Consider the following 17,246-nt stretch of genomic DNA (forward strand, 5'->3'; position numbering starts at 1 on the left):
TAGTTATGTTGGATTTCGATAACGTAAGACTTTTTTGTGAAGGCGGGACATTGGTAGAAAAATACATACTCCAAATTTCAAGACCAAAAATTCTTGATTTATATTGAAATTCATAAAAAGCTTAAAAAAGATGATTAAAATAAATCTGATTCTATTTTTCCTAAACAAAACTTTTTTTCTACTGGAAGTGGCTCTTGATTTTTTAAATTTTTATACATTTAATACTATCAACAATCTTTTGTTCTTATTATAAAAAAAGAAAATAAATCAATTGTTATATAATAATCATTTAATACATGCAGAGCAAAAGTGGCATATGGTAATATAGAAATTCTAAAGTCAAGTAAAATATATTTTTTTTCTTGGTTCATAAGGTGCATTAGCAAGAAACCTTAGACATGTGTCTAATATTTTTTGACCTACTATCACCAAAAAAAGTTTCATTGAAATTGGTAATCCAATGTTCGTTAGCTCCTCTAGCAAGTTAAAAAAAGCATTACAGAAAGTATAATATGATTTGAACAATGTCAAACTTCCTGTAGATTAGTCGACAAATTTTTGTCAACTACAGAGTTACTAACTAATCTAAAGCAATCAGGGACAAGATAAAGAAGAGAGTGACAAGGTTATCCTACCTATTGAAAATCCCTGGTGTCCAATTATACTAGGCTACAAGTTGGCTGGTCACTTTGTGGTTGCCCGGTTTTATTAGCATGGAAAAGATAGGTCTTTCAAATATTCTCCAACGGGTTGCCAAGTGTACTAAGTATATTACGTGTAAAGTAAAAAGACATCTTACAAGGTCTGGCGTTTCATATATAAACTCATAACTACAATATCCCACCCTACATCATTACCTCCTTGAATCCTACCTCAGCAATAGATCATTCTTCATCACAATAAACAATACTAACTATTTGACTCACTTTACCTATCAGTAGGTCTACTGCAAAAATCCTGTCCTCCTCTCACCCAATTTAACATATATATATATTAGACCTTCTTTCACACTCATCAGTAGAAAGATCAATCTATGCTTATGACAGCCATTTATACTTAGCCATATAGAATAGACAAAATAGAAAATAGATTACAGGCTCAACTTAAAAATTTTTTTTTTGAAAATTAAAGATTAAAGTAAAGAGATCAAAAACACAAGTTATTATCATTAAAAGGAGATCATCCATAATTTACAACATAATTACAAATGTTTTTTGGGCTGTCAGTTAATTACTTAGTGCTGGAACAAGACAAAATGTTAATGTTTTCCAAGAACATACAAAACAAATGCAATAGAGATAAAAACACCCTAAGTAAAATGATCCCATACTTTAATAAACATTCCGAATGTTCAACGAAAAACAAATTCTTCTATAAAACTGTAATATAACCAATAATAACTTATTCTGCTCCTATCTGATGGAGCTATACGTCTTACTTTATAACTACAGGAAATTATAGGTCATACAAAACATAAGTATGAGGATAGTTGTTTAGTATATGAGGATACTAAACAACTATCCTCAGTACACCAAAATTTAAAGCATGTTTTATAAGACTTATAGCTTCTGACGATTAAAGATTAGTCATCTTTACTGACAAAACTTTTTATCTCTTACTCCCATTTCCAACAACCTGTTAATACAAACAATACAAGACTACAACAAAACATCAGTAAAAAGATACACACACAAATGCACCAAACATAAACTAATAGAAAAAACTTGAAACCTGAACTACACAAGGCTTGTATATATTTTATCTTTTAATCAAGTGTAGTAATTTTTCTTTTCATTATTTATAATTGATGTTTATTTACTGTACTAGCTTTTTTATTTTTGTTGTGTAGTTGTGTAGGTTCTTTTAAATTTGCCTATTGTATAAAATTAAAAATAAGAAATTGTATAAACAAGAAATTCAAAGCATCTCACTGTATCATGTAAACGATACTTGCACCTTAATGTGTATCAGATGTTTATTACAGCCTTATAAAAACTTGGAAATAATAATTAATAAGAATAATGATAAAAAAAAGATTAGTAGTTTCTATGAATCTGATTAGACTAAAGGTGTGTAAACCTCATGCAAGCAAATCGGTCACATCAGTGAATTATGTGGTATCTTTATTTAATTTTACTTTTTATTTTATTATATATATATCAGCTCTCGATAATTTGGTCATTTTCTCCAGCCAACAAAGCTTGAGGGGAATACAAAGAATTTTGCCACAATGCACCAATCTTTCCTTGAAACATTAATAATATTTGTACTTTATGAATACAATTTTCAATTTATTGCATAAAATACATAATAATTATAAAGTGCAATTGTTTTGTGTAGTTTTTTTGAGAATGACTATTTTGGAAATGGGGAACACATGCTCCTCTACCTCCTGCCTAAATACGCCTAAGGTTATTAGAGAAAGTTGTATGATGTATAAAAGTGCAACAGATGTTTTTCCAATCAGTATAATATAGGATTTAAAATAAGGTTATATTAGGATAGAAATTTAATAACTAGAATATGAACCCTGTAGAAATTAGGAAAAAATTCTGTTAACAATAGATTAGTAGTCCCAAGCAACCAGGGATAAGATAGAGAAGAGTGGCAAGGTAGAGAAAATCCTTCCTATTTGTCATACCACTCTAACTTTAAAGTATTAGTAATTTAACAAATCATGGTATTAGAAACAACCACAGTATCAATTAAAATTAAAAGTTATGAATATTACAGTTAATATATCATGATTCATGTAACATAACTTAAACAATAACTAAAAAACACTAATTCTTGTAGTGGTATTTATATTTGAAGTATTCACTGGCTAAAACATAAAGACTTATTGAAATTAACATATACTCCTCGTAGTTATAACATATAACTACTATTTATCGACTGATTACATAATATTACTAGTAGGAATGAATAAAATAAAATTGTGGTATATAAGAACAATTTTAATAAGTTGGAGTTAATTTTACATACTATAAATAAACAACTGATTCTACAGACCTGATTATCCAACAATGGTTGTAATAAAGCTCCAGCTGTTCCTCCAGCTCTGTATTTCGAGCTTTCATGATGACCTATAGGATCATAACTGTAAACAACTCCTTTACCATTATCATCTATTCCCGCAAGAATATTGGCTACATAGTAAGGGAAAAAGCGCTTATAATAAAGAAGCACTGAGAGCATTTGGGCCACTGCTGGAGTAGACATAACTTTGTTATGATCATACTGATACATCTAAAATAAGGTTTTAAATTAATAACAATTATAACATTGGAGGTAAACATTTTCAAGATATAAAGACAATTACTTTTATTCGGGTTTGAACAAGCCTAGTAAGAGAAAGGACATCACACCAACATCCAGTACTACCAAGAATTGTTTTATCAGACAGTTTAAATAATTTTGATTGGTTCCTGGTGTAAATTTGAAAACCAGTACTTAAACGTGTATCAGATGCTATAATCGCGAAGTCATCACCTGCTACAGCAACTACACTCCTGAAAAATTAATAAATCTCTGAATAAATTTTATCCCAAGACTTCTTTTAAATAACAGAATAATACATACCCTCCATTTTCAGAATAAGGGCTAAAGGAAGGTGCAGGAACGGTTCTGTAATCTGATAAAGCATCAAAAGTTCTTGGCATTGCCATTTTTAACAAATAAGTTTCGATAAACAACTAAGTCACTCCAAGAATGACCAACGTTTTCAAATATAACCTTTCTGGAGGGGATATGACAGACCGTAATGCCCTCTGCGGAGATAATAGGTACTACTACCCATATCAGATTTGAAATCAGCAATTGATAATTTTTTGTTATTACTCTTTGATTAAAATAAATAAACTTTAAAAAAATATTTTATGCTATAAATGGTTTATTTATCTGATTCCTTATGACTGATACTAATTTACTTTAATGCAATTTATGCAATGCCAATTGATAAACAAAATTTATTTTACTTTTTCATTTGTAAGGGTAGTTTATTTAAGGAAAAAGTGAATTTATTAGACTGTTCATTTAATAAATATTTTAATAGTATTTATTTAAAAAGAATTTCGTTAATAAAACTGGTGTATATTAGGAGCAGAACTGTTGTAGGGGAGGGGTTGTGATCAATATAAGGGAGTCAAACTCTGTCATACTTACCCTCACTACCTATTTCTGTTCCACATGTAGTTTTATTTAACTCAAAATCATTATAATATTTACATAAAATGGCAGACAGTGAATTTGAGGAATTTAGACAACATTTTGAAAGAGTACCACAACATATTAGAGCTACTGTTCAAACTTATACGTGAGTTTGAGATTATTACTTTATAAAAGCAAAGGCAAATCAAATAAAATATTTTTTAAAAACTAAAAAAAAAATGATAAAATATATATTTTTTAAAAAAGTTTCCAGTACCCTTTTAAAATTACATAGGATTGCACTTATTTTTCAATTAAAAACTGTATAATGTTAAAATGGTTTAACTATTGTCAATAGCAAAAATAATAAGAAAATCTTTAAAATATCATTTAAAATTTGTGATGCATTATTGTAAATATAATCAATTAAAAACAATACTGACCTTTAGACTGGTACCTGACATTTTGCTGGAAGACTCCCCAACTTCATCTAAGAGCAATGATTCTCCTGATGAAAACATTTGTATGCAGGTACCAGTTGGAAATGAAAAAGGAGATTTTGGAGGGAAAATATTCCATGAAAGGCAAGTCACTTTTAAACTAAAGTTAATGTTTTTAATTGTTCGCTTGAACCTGTTCTTTTGTAGTATATAAGTGGACCCAATAAAATATGAATAAAAATTTCAAGATTTTTTTTTAAAAATTAAAAAAACAAACAATACTTAGAAGAATGGTTGCAGACTATGCAAAAACAGGTTCTAGGAAATATTTTATCCTGAAAAACAAAACTTAGGAATTCAAGTATTTGGATTCAATTGTTCAAGCTATAATTTAAATCTGATGTTGCTGAAAGCTGATCCTATTTATTTTATAAGATACAGTATATTATTTTTTTATTATGATTTATAATTGCTAAAAATATGCTTAAAAAAAAATTGCATTTATTAATTTATGTAGGAGCGAATAAGAAATTAACATTTTAATTGGAGTAATTTCATCATTAAATGTAAACTAATCATTTGTTATTCAAACAATTCATAATTTGTTTCTATTTGTCAATATAATTTATATATCTATTGGTTAGGAATAAATTAAATAATGTTTCTTAATTTGCTTGGATTAAGCCACAGGTTGCTTACCATTGCCAACTTACATGCTAGCTCCTTTAAAAGGCTAAAGTTTATCTTGAATAATTAATACGCACAAACAAAAGGTTAAAAACAACAAACTATCCTATTTTCAAAAAGTTTTAAAACTCTATTACTGATTCATTTAAATAGGTCATAGCCTTAAACTGACTCAAAGGATGGTATATGTTTCATTTCTTCAGGAAGTTGTAAGTTTGCTAAAAATTAATATTGTTTCACATAAAGAACTTATCTTTTTATTCTGACATTTGAATTTGAAAACAACATTCCTTATTATTATTTTGGTTAAAAGGTGTGATACTTTGAGTAGTGAGGGGAGTCCAGAGAGTGGAGATGGGGAACCATGGCAAATACGACCTCCCACAGGAAGACGAAGGAGAAAGCTACCAGAAATACCTAAACATAAAAAACGTGAGTGTAGATATTTTATTTATATCTCACAATTTACTTCTTATTCATTTTACTATTACTTAATTATATCAAATTCATTTATTTATATTAATTCATCCTGTGATTTAGAAACCGAGTCATTGAAGTTAAGATAACATGGAATGATCAAGGATTGCACTAAAATGAAAATATAAAATATCATACTTTGATAAAAATGGATTGTACAGTAATAGACATAATAGCAGAGAAAGTTCTCATTGAAAAATTAATAAAGTAATGAAATCTATAATAGTAACTATAGCCAGGATCGCACTGTTATAAAAACAGAGTATTCAAAATTGATGATATTTTAATACAATATATACCTAAATAATTTATATAAAAAACAAAAGATGTATTTATTATAGACAAAGATGTATTCATTATTGTACCAATATAGAATGAATGAATTTTTGTACTTTTATGGATTACGAACACATCTTTGCAATCAGTGTTTGTTATGTTTAGTACACCCCCAATGAACTATGGAAGATAGAATACTTAGTCTACAGATCACAAACTTACTTCAGATAGGAATGTCAAGAATTTGACTTTTGCTGCCAAAATAACTATAAGGCCGGAATGAAACCTGTATTGTTTGTAACTTAACTACTATGGAACGATGTTCCAACACATAAAGTCATTGTGGCCTTTTAGTTTTTAAATTTCCTTTTTTGTTGTTAAAATACTTTATTACTATTATTTATTGCTTCTAAGTTTTATTAGAGATTAGTATTATAAAAAAGATACATTTTAATGACAGTGTTTTTATATTGTTGTCCAAATGAAAATTTGGACCACAACAACCCAAGAAACTATTGTTACTTGAACAACGGTTATATAAGGAGGTGATTTTTTCTTGAACATGCACAACCACCAGATTTTTCCTCAATTAAAAAATTGTTGATTTTTGGGAGCAGTGGCGTGCTCAAACCCCAGCACCCCACTGCTGCCGCACCCTATATGCCAGAAATGGCAAGAAAGGGGGATAAAAAAAAGAATTAAAAAAAAAAGAAAAGATTTTTTCCCAATTGATTAATTACAGTTAAGAGCCACATTCTGTTATTACCGACTACTACTCATTGAATACACCATGACAGAATTCATGCAGATTATGTTTGCATTTTTATTAATGTATTAAATAGTTAAATTCATTAAAGCATTTTATCTGTTGCCAGAGTTATTTTAAATTGAAAAAAAACAAAAAAAAACTTTAAGTCAACTTTATTGTTAACCATTTTTTCTAATACTAATAACTTATCATTTCATTGAAGTATCTTATATTTAACAAAATTGTTAAAATTATTATTAATAAACATGAAAACAACATTACACCTATAGAAACATGGTCAGAGAATAATACTGTACATCTTACACTACTTTTGGGGTAGGACTTTATTAAAATTGGCATTAATTAGCTTGTTACAAAAATCAATGTTTTGCTGATAATTGCTTAATTTTAAATGATATATGACATATAATTCTAATTCAAATAAATAGTTAATAAAATGTTTATGCCTGTATTTTACTAAACAACAATCTGTGGTCTAATCTAGTTTCTCTATGGCTCAAGTAAAATAGAGAGTTTCTGAAATGTAACCATCTAATTTTAATTTTAATTCTTTCCCAATTATAACTAAAGAAAAACAAAATTAATAATCACCTCAAGTTTTTATTTATAATCTAAAAATTTCATCAATTCATCACTACGGTTGAAACTAAGCTAAATCTTGAAAGTGGTCTATCATAGGCAACATTACTTAAGTAACTTGAATATCTTATAAGTGGAATTAGCTTTATTACTTTTATTTCAAGGTTAATTAATGGTTATCAAGCATTAAATATCCTTTCTGAAAAACAAATTTTTTTATGTAAAACTCAGAAAGTAAGTGAATAGTTTAAACATATATAGAGATGGATTCACACCACTTAGGCGGATAAAAGTGAAATTGAATTATTCTATTGCAATAGAGTGATTTCCTAGAGTTTAATTTCTGCTGCTCTTCATGAAACAATTGAATATTTGGTACTATACTTCTCATCATTTATATTATATTTTGTGATATATGATAATGTACTTTTCAGCTTATATGACCTCATTAGCAGATGAACTTGGGGATACCATAAATATAAATTTTGAAGTTGGAGGAGGAACTCATCCCCGAAATTTGCTTATGATGAAATATTTACGAGATGAAGATCTGTACAGCTGTGATGTTGATTCCGGAAATTCTACTGCACATTCACCTGATGGACCTAAGTCTACTTCTCCAGTGCCAATGAATATGGGTAAATACACTTTACATAAATTTCTACCAAATTAAAGTGAATTTTATTTACTTGTTTTTTTACAATTTTAATTGTTAAGGTTCAATTACACCAACTTCAACTGATAGCTGCAGTTTACCCTGGTCTCAACTAGAACTTTTTGAAGCAACTCATAGGGGTCTACACAAATTTGTACCTCGACATAGAGATGAGATGGAAGTGGAAATAGGAGATCCAATTTATGTTCAAAAAGAAGCTGATGATCTCTGGTCTGAAGGTAGTGTGACCGATAACAAAAAAAAGGATAACTTTTTTAGTTCTCATGTTTTGTCTTAATTATAGTAAAACTTTATTTAAAATTTATTTTTTCAATAAAACAGCTTTTAAAATGTATCGAGGGTGATTTGTGATATTCCTCAGAAGGTCCTGATACTGCATGTTTATTTTATTAGTTTTATATTCTCAGTGTAACCAATTCTGGAAGATAGGTAGAAATGAAATGTGAGAAAGGATAGATAGAGCAGCTAGGATAGATAGGGGTAGTCAAAAGGGCTAAATTCTTTTGACATTATCACCTTGCTGGGGTACCAGTCTCCAAACATTGCATAGGAAAAGGTTACACTAGTAGAGGGCACTAATCTCCTAGCCTAGGAGGTACAAGCCTGAGGGGAAACAGTCCTTAGTACTTGTGAGATTAAGGAAAGAAAGATGGAAGGATGTTGAAGGAACAACTCCAAAAATACTTGTTGACCAAGTAGAGACATCCTGGCAGAGTCCCTAAAGAACTTAATGGCAACCTGTCACTTTGTCTCAATAAGGGATATACTTCCGGTAAACTATGATGTTGAGAAGCATTCTAATAGTGAATTTGTTTGAGATCAGGCCGGAGGTCTCTGTTAATTAGTTTTAATGGTGGTGCTAACAATAATTTGGTATTTACAGAATTATATAGAGTTATGTTCACTAACTAAGTCATCACACAAATTTTCCTTAATGGTCTCACTTTTCTGCTACAAACTCAGTAATCACTAAAAAGATCTTAATTTTCTCATCCTAAACAAAATTTCAAATTCAGTTTGTAAATCTTGATGGTGTGAACATTAGTGTTCTCATGATTACATAATTTAGACATTGTATTTTTTGTAACGACAATAATCTTAAAAATTATTTAACAATTACTACAGACTTTTTATCTTTTTACTGCAATATAAGAAAATAATTCTTACAAATATAACTGAGATTTGCTTAAATTATGTATAGGCAATTCTGCATTACCTTTAGATCTTCAGTTTAGCCTAAGAGCCCCTTAATGTTTTAGTTCCTAATGTCCCTCTCAAATTAATCCTCTCTACCTATTATTCCTTATGCATGTTGTCTTTGATTTATCTTAACAATTAAACTGTTATTTATTAATGATTTTCTTATTAGGCCAAATAAATGATAAAAATGAATATTAACAATCTTCCTGTTTTAAATGAAACATAACAATAGCAATTTCAGCATCATATTTTTTAGAGAGATAATATATACGTAAATAAATACCAGATAATTAGGGGAGGCGGAGCAAAATGGAGAGATTGTGTAAAAAATGGAAGTGCTATATATTGTAGTTAGAGGGCTTCTTTCTGCGGTAAATTATGTTAACTTCATAAGTAGATAGCAGCCAATGTTTTATCTCATTCATATGCCAGGTTTTTTGTGATTCATAATTTAGGTACAATGTTTATACTGAATGCTAGTGTTTGGCTACGTTTCAGACTCTGGATTATGATGTACTTTGAAAATTGTTCAAATGGCGTGTATTATACCATTGAATAGTATAGATTACTAGTGGCAATATAGTATTTTTGGATTCAATTTTCACTGAACAATTTTCATCTAGCCCTATCATAACATGAAAGGATATATGAGGGTATGTCCATGGTGCATGCTGATTTTCTGAGTCAGAAGGTTCTTTGTACTCATATAATTCTAAGTGTACCTGACCATAAAGCACCTGCATGCAGATTGGCACTGGTATCTGACTCAAATATTTACTGGAATGATTTGTTCATTCTGGTTTCAAGTATGTCCAAGAAAAAAAAGATGCATGCTGGTTTTCACACAGACTGTCTGACTCAGAAAACCAGCTAGGACATACCCTGAGATATGATGGGGAGAACTCTTCTTGTCCGTGCTATTTGAATCATTCAAATTCAAGATATTGTTTAAGAATAAGCTTTCTAACTCAAAAAATATATGAGATTGAGTATCAGTGAAGACGAAGTTGACAAAACAATGTTTATCATATAAGGATATGGTGTATTTCAGGTGGAATTTGGACCTACAATTCTTGTGTAGGGATAGTATGTGAAGATGAGGTAATTTACATTTGAGTACTATATGAAAGTGATAAATAAGGTCTGATTAGACAGTTATAAAGTGATAAGTAGTTTTAAAGTTGAATTAACGTTAGCTTCCCATTTTACCTCACTTATGGCAAATTATTTTTTGAAGATGAACTTGGCATCAGCACACCAGTATGCCTATCCCAGCATATACTACGCACCAGTACCCCTGGCTGTTCAGGACAAGGAAAACCATGGTTCTGAATATAGTACAAGAAAAAATAATTAAATATAATTAGGAGCATTATGGTCATTATATGTGATTGTTGTGATAGTTTGCTGCTAATTGATAACAGAAAAATGTTATTGTTTTGTTTAAGGGGTAAATCTTAGAACTGGTCGTCAGGGGATTTTTCCTTCAGCATATGCAGTTGACATGGAATACAATGACTTTGACCCAAGTGCACCTAAAGTAAAAGTTGAAAGGTTCCTTCTTGGATATCTTGGATCAGTGGAAACCCTGTGGCATAAAGGGACCTCTGTCCTTTGCCAAGCAGTGAAAAAAATTATTACCTCGAAACATAAGCCTCATCAGTGTATTTTAGAAATTTCTGATCAAGGACTCAGGATGGTTGATAAAAGCAAAAAGAAGGTTTGTATAGTTTACAAATTTTAAGTCTTATTCAGCAGTTAAATAGATAATTACTAAACCCTTAAAATTATAAATGGTTGTATGATCTATTTAGTGATCTTTAGTTTGTGACAGATGTAAACCCACATTAGATTTTACTTGTCAGACTTGAATACAATAAAATGATAATGAATCAAATCATTTTAAATAATAATAAAAGCATTGGAGATAATTATTTGGTTTTACTCAATTAAGGAGTATTACAATTGAAAACATCTTTTAAATTTATTGTGTTTCATTTTTTACCCAACCAAATCACTGTCTTTATTATACAACCACACTCATCCATCATCCATCACTTGATAATAAAAAATATATTTAAATTTTAGCATTAATTGTCAAAAAATTAAATTGTGTATTTAGTACAGTTCTATGGTCTTACATTTTTAGAAGTATGGGTACTAAATCATTTTGCCTTTCTAGTTTTATGGTAAAGACTGTTAACAATGAGATAAATCCATTACCAACTCTTTTCTCAGTCATAGGCTACATCTTTCTTTCTTACAAAGTCAATTATCAAGATGGTTTCATTTATTGAGGTCCCTGTTGTGGAATTTAGGTAAAGGTTTTATAAACAAAGACAAAGAGTGTTTGTTTCTGTAAATAGACACCACGACTGTTGCCTCAAACAAAGGTTTCCTATCAGAGGATCAGTGTCTGCATCTACTGTTTTATTTACAAATCAAATAATAAAACCTATTTTCTACAACAATTTCCCTCCTAAAATATGTTTTATTATTTCCTTTTATTTATTACTTTATTTTATTTGCATTTTATTAATATTAATATATACATTTTTTAAAATTTCATTGTATCACTCCAATTACACCAACATCAATTTAATGTTTCACAAACACTTTTAGGTTCAAACATCCCCAACTGGTTCTTATGTCCTTTTGTGGTTACTTTGGACCTCTCCCTATTCCACTGCATCCAGATTCTTGATAGTCAGGATTAGAATATTCACCTTAATCCCCTCTAATGTCATTATGAACATTTGGTTCAACAGGAGGTTTAGCAATATTTGTTGTACTACTAGATCCCTTTTTTCTTTCAGGGTATATTTCTTAATTTTTGCTTCACAATCCATATTGTTTTCACCAATGTCCCAATGAGAGTGATGTGCATTTAATCTAAGGTGTTCTTCAGATTTTTCAGTATATAAATCTTCAATAAAGTGTTTTTTCATCTTTTAGTGAAGTTTTCAGTGCTAATATCTTCTATTTCTTCATCAATACCAACTGCATAGCCTTTGATAAACACAAATGTTTCATTTTCAATTGAATCAGGGAAAAGCTTACCATTTTGACCACAATAATCTATGTCTGAGGCTGCATCAACTATTTCATCATCATCTGAAGTTTATTGTTGATCTGGTGTTTCTTGACTATCAGTACAGGAACTTTGTCTTTGGAGTCTTCATCAATTTCGTCCGTGCTTCCTTCCTGGGAAAAGATGATATCAATTTCCTTTTCAAATTCCTTGGTCACTGATAGTAAATCACAATATAATTCTGGAACAACTAAAACATCCTGAAAGTTGTTTCTACCACCTTTGCTATGTGTCTTCACTTTAATTTTTCCTTTGTGAATTTTATGAATATCCCTTTCATCTTCTTTTGTTTCACCAGATCCTTCCTTAACCAAATACCTATTGTCACTGTTGATAGCATATAAGGCAAATTCTGTGGCCAAGGATGCTCTATACTGTCTTTTTGGTTGTGGCTTTAGTATATCAGAGGGTCCATTTCAGTTGGGTTGCCTATTTCTTTCTTTCTTGAGCCATCATTCATTTTTCAGGTGGCTTATTTTTTTGCAAATAAAGCAAACTTTTGGATTAAAGTTTGGCATTTCATGAAATGTTTTTAATGCTTGTTCGTTTCTATTGGTGATGTTCCTCCTTTCAAACAATAAAAGCATCTGCCTTCATTCAGAGAATTTAATATCACTATTTACCAAAACAGCATTAACAACTGGGTCATAATAGGGGGGGGTAAGCCTTCTATAATGTACCTTACCTAGTTGAAATATCTCCTAGACTAGACACTGAAACCTTGTAAGGTATTCATCTAATGTTTTACCACTGTTTTTCTTAATTTTTGTAAGGTCAAACATCAAATCTATCATTTTTTCCTATTCATCTTCTTTTGTTCGCCCTCAAACCTTTCTTTTAATTTTTACCAAACCTTTTTCACACTCTTTTCACCTCTGATCGATGGCAATATATCGTCTTCAACTGTTAAAAATAATAGTAAAGAGTACCTGTTTGGTTTTTTATTCCAAGCTGCATCTTCTTCAGTCGGCAGATCTTTTTCAATAATTTCTTCATGTAAGTCCTTTGCTTCTAAGTAGGTTTTGATTTTCATGGACCAGATCCTGTACTTCTCTGCAGCAAGTTTTTGTATGCTGAATACTGTGGTGTCCATTGTCCTTTGTGTTTTGATTTCGGCAGTTAGTTCTAAATAAAATTACAAAGCTTAAATATCCATTAATATATATGAAGTACTCTCGTCACTTCACCTTTTCATGTACTAAACCACCCCACCAGTTTACCAGTTTGTTGTAGGGGAAGGTTCAGGAAAGGTTTTATTAAGAAAGACAAAGAGTGTATATTTCTGTTAATAGACCCAGGATCGACAGCCCCAAACAAAGGTTTCCTGTCAGAAGATCAGTGTTGCCATCAACTGTTTAATTTACAAAGCAAATCATAAAACCTATTTTCTACAACTGTCCCACTCCCAAGTAAACTTCCCAATTCTAACAAAGATTTCCCTTTTATATAATGTTAGTTTATAGAATCAAAATAAACATTCAATATTACAACTAGAATCATGCTTATTATACATATAAACCTAATATAATTTTGTCTTCAATTTGTTTTTCTTAAAATTGACTTAAGTGTGTGCTTTATTCCTTTTCATACTTAAAATGGAATGATACCTTAGTCCCTTTTTTGTTAAACTTTAACAAATATTAGCCACTTAGCTGAACAAAACATGTACACCAACCTTCATTGTCAGCCAAGATTATAGAACTATTATTTCATCATTAGTAATTATTTCTTTAGTATTTAAATGTAATTATAATTCTTTTTAATTTGTTTCATGAAGAGCTCTGCTCCATGTCAAGACTACTTCTATTCATTGAAAAATGTGTCATTTTGTGCATTTCATCCCAAGGACCATAGATATATGGGCTTTATTACAAAGCATCCGACCCTTCAAAGGTTTGCTTGTCACGTCTTCCTTGGCTGTGAGTCTACACGACCTGTTGCCGAAGCTGTGGGGTAATATAAATATACATTACTGTTTTAAAGTAAGATTTATACTTCAAAGTTTTCATTTCTTTTTTTATTTTATTATTCTAATAAATTTATATCAATTAATATATTAGTTTATTAAACTTATTAACTCATAGATTAATTTAAAAGATAGTAATTTAAAAAATATTTAAAATAAATCAATATCTTCTGGATTATCTCTATAGGAAGTCTGGTGAGTCAATTCATAAAAAGATTATTTGATGTTAATGACTTCCAGTTTAATGACATTTTTATTAAAACATGGTACAAGGTTTCGGGACCACTGTCCCATATTCATGTACTTTAAACCTCATAATTTCATATAAGAAATCATGTCACAATTTGTGCATCTTCACTACTCCTTAGCACAGCCATTCCTGGAAGTCATTAACCTCAAATAATCTTTTTATGAATCAATATCTTATATTAAATCTTTTATGCTTGAGTCTTTGCATTAATTACATTAATTAGAGTATATTTTATCAATCTGGATGGTTTTGTTTTGACAGCAACTTATCCTTTATTGTATTGGTGAAATGATTAAGTATTAATTAATTGTATGTAATATCTAATGCTTATTTTTAATATTTATTTTGACAAGAATATGTACAAAATATTCATATCTTTACTGACTAAATGATTTTATCAAATTCATTTATTTATGTTGAATAAATTTTATTAATAAAAAACAGGGCTACAGCCTATTAAGGGTTTTGGTTTCAGTACTCTGCTTCATAACTAAGGAAGCAACGTTGTCAACGTCCTTACTCAACTGCCAGATTTTGACTTTCATATATTGAAGAGTCAAGTACCCACCAGGAACTGGATATGCTCTAAAAATGTCTTCCAGCACTAGAGTTATTCTTAGAATGATAGAAAATAAAATAAATTTTCTACCATATGAGGCGTAAACCTGTTCCTAGACGTGTTCAGATCCAGTTTTTTTGTTTACTGAGTTACCCTAATTATATAAATCTTATAACTAAATTTTAAATGTTAAAAACCTTCTTTAATGATGAATGGACAATACAATCCTTGTTGTTTGCTAAGGAATGTTTTCCTACTTTATGCTAAGAAGTATTATTTTTTCACTTCCATAGAAACCATGGTATTAATTTAGCAATGCAATTTATAGACATAACTACCAAATTTGGTCCAATTATGGGATATTATTATTATCCCATTCCATTTGCCTGTCCAGGAGAAGTCTTGCGAGCTTGATTTGATGTATAATATCTACATTATTGTACGAAAATTCCAGTGCAGAGTTTGTCCTTCATTTTCATTCCTCTCTCCTGTGTTCTTTTAAGAACTTCGTACTCACAACAAAGGAAATTTTACTTTGCCTCTTTTATAAGATTTGTGCATTTTATAATAGGTGTAATAGGGAATAGGTGTAAGGCCTACAAGCTTCAGATTCTAATAGAAAGTCGCCTCATGCTCAAAGGCACTCCTACTGACTTTAGTTTGGTTTTTACCTTTCCTCCTTTCAGATAAAGTAGGAGTCTGTGGAAGCGATTTAAACAGAAGAAAAGGGATTTCCAAGTAATCATGTGAGTCTGAGTATTATGCTCTGCTATATAATATAATGACAGCCTTATTCCAGGCCTGAAGTGTTGCTTGTATTTTTATAAAGATATGAATCACTTTTATAAATATTTAATCTACTTCATTTCTATAATTAAAATTAAAATTAAATTTTGACTGACAATAAGCTATTTTATTATTATTATTATTATTTTTTTTTAAATTTTGTAAAACCTGATTGTTTGATTTGACATGGTTACTTTGTGTTTACTTAATGTAGTGTATTTTTACATATTTGTAGTGTAGTTCATGTATTTGTTTATTTTTTCTTTCAGTCGTGCATTTCAAAGGTTCTACACGAAATTTATTGAGACTGCCTATCCTATAGAAGATATATACATTGAGTAAATAATATTGTCAACCCAATGTCTTACAGTGATATATAATAATAATAGAAATATTTCGATAAAGTTGAAATTATGGCTGTTGAAAACAGCTCCCTTTCTAGAGAAGAAATTCTATTCTTTCTACTAATGCTGAAGGACTGTTAAGAGATTTATCAAAGGAGAAGTGAAGTAGTTGCAATATATTATTCATTTTATTTTTATTTTGTAGAAATACATGCTTAATTTGACTTGTCTCATTTGCATTTAATTAAAAAAATTGAAAATTTTTACTAACATTGTTTTTATGATATTCAATTTTTTTTTTTATTTTCTGGCACAATCAAATTAAGACTGGAACTTGGTTCACAATTTATGGTTTTGATTTTAGTACTCAATCACTGTGATCTGTAAATTTGATAGATGGAAAAAAATTGGAATAAATTAGATAAAGACTGCATAAATTAGTTTGCTTGCAGCCTATGAAGTATATAATAAATTTTCAATCACTAAGCCTTTATAATTTAAGCTGGAACAGATTATATCATTGGCAGGTTTTGTATATCTGAAATTAGAATACAAAAAAGGATATTTGTCTATTTACAAGCCAATGCCCATCTTCGGCAGTTGAGCCATTGGTGGCATGCCGACCAATAAAGGCTATGTTTAATTTATTTAGTGTTTTTATAAAAAAACTTGATGTATATCAAATCAAAGAATAGAATTTGAGTTAGCAAGTTCCTTTTAAAATGAATATATTTGTTCAATCTGGCAAAAATATTTTTTAATGAAAATTATTATTCTATTATTGAATAACTATACTTTACTTTCATGATCTCATTGCAATATTTTAAATAAGAATATTAAGAACTATAGGCTTTATATTTTGTAATGAAAATTCACTCAAGAAAATAAAACAGTGACAATAAGGTGATTTTAAAAAAAAATAAATTATACTGTTACGCTTAAATGATTTACATATACATAATTACTCGTAACCAATCAATTAATCTATATATATATA

At 29.6% G+C, this 17,246-nt stretch overlaps 2 protein-coding genes across 4 annotated transcripts in view; one reads left to right on the top strand and one right to left on the bottom strand.

Moving 5' to 3' along the window:
- Prosbeta6 (proteasome beta6 subunit) overlaps nt 1–3,743 on the bottom strand; it is a 5,240-nt gene extending 1,497 nt beyond the window's left edge. Inside the window, exons 1-3 of the mRNA XM_014419018.3 lie at nt 3,583–3,743; nt 3,323–3,512; nt 3,013–3,249 (exon numbers count right to left, since the gene is read on the bottom strand). Of these exons, the coding sequence (XP_014274504.1) occupies nt 3,013–3,249; nt 3,323–3,512; nt 3,583–3,668 (513 nt within the window). The 5' untranslated portion in view covers nt 3,669–3,743. The remainder of the gene's footprint in view (nt 1–3,012; nt 3,250–3,322; nt 3,513–3,582) is intronic.
- On the top strand, nt 2,508–17,233 carry Aplip1 (JNK-interacting protein Aplip1). 3 transcript variants are annotated; one of them, XM_014419017.2, is made up of 8 exons: nt 2,508–2,612; nt 4,599–4,733; nt 5,590–5,708; nt 7,812–8,015; nt 8,095–8,271; nt 10,702–10,973; nt 14,122–14,297; nt 16,175–17,233. In XM_014419017.2, exons 2-8 carry the CDS (start codon nt 4,675–4,677, stop codon nt 16,245–16,247), a joined length of 1,080 nt encoding a protein of 359 aa, XP_014274503.1. In that variant the 5' UTR covers nt 2,508–2,612; nt 4,599–4,674; the 3' UTR covers nt 16,248–17,233. The 3 variants fall into 3 exon arrangements, with proteins under 3 accessions (XP_014274503.1, XP_014274500.1, XP_014274502.1); XM_014419014.3 differs by lacking the exon at nt 2,508–2,612 and adding an exon at nt 4,123–4,315; XM_014419016.3 differs by lacking the exon at nt 2,508–2,612 and adding an exon at nt 4,123–4,315 and having other exon boundaries at nt 14,122–14,326; nt 16,175–16,247.
- The last annotated feature ends 13 nt before the right edge of the window (nt 17,234–17,246 follow it).

The sequence above is a fragment of the Halyomorpha halys genome, unplaced genomic scaffold (assembly GCF_000696795.3).
Source record: "Halyomorpha halys isolate HHAL.00 unplaced genomic scaffold, Hhal_1.1 Scaffold215.1, whole genome shotgun sequence".
NCBI lineage: Eukaryota > Metazoa > Arthropoda > Insecta > Hemiptera > Pentatomidae > Halyomorpha > Halyomorpha halys.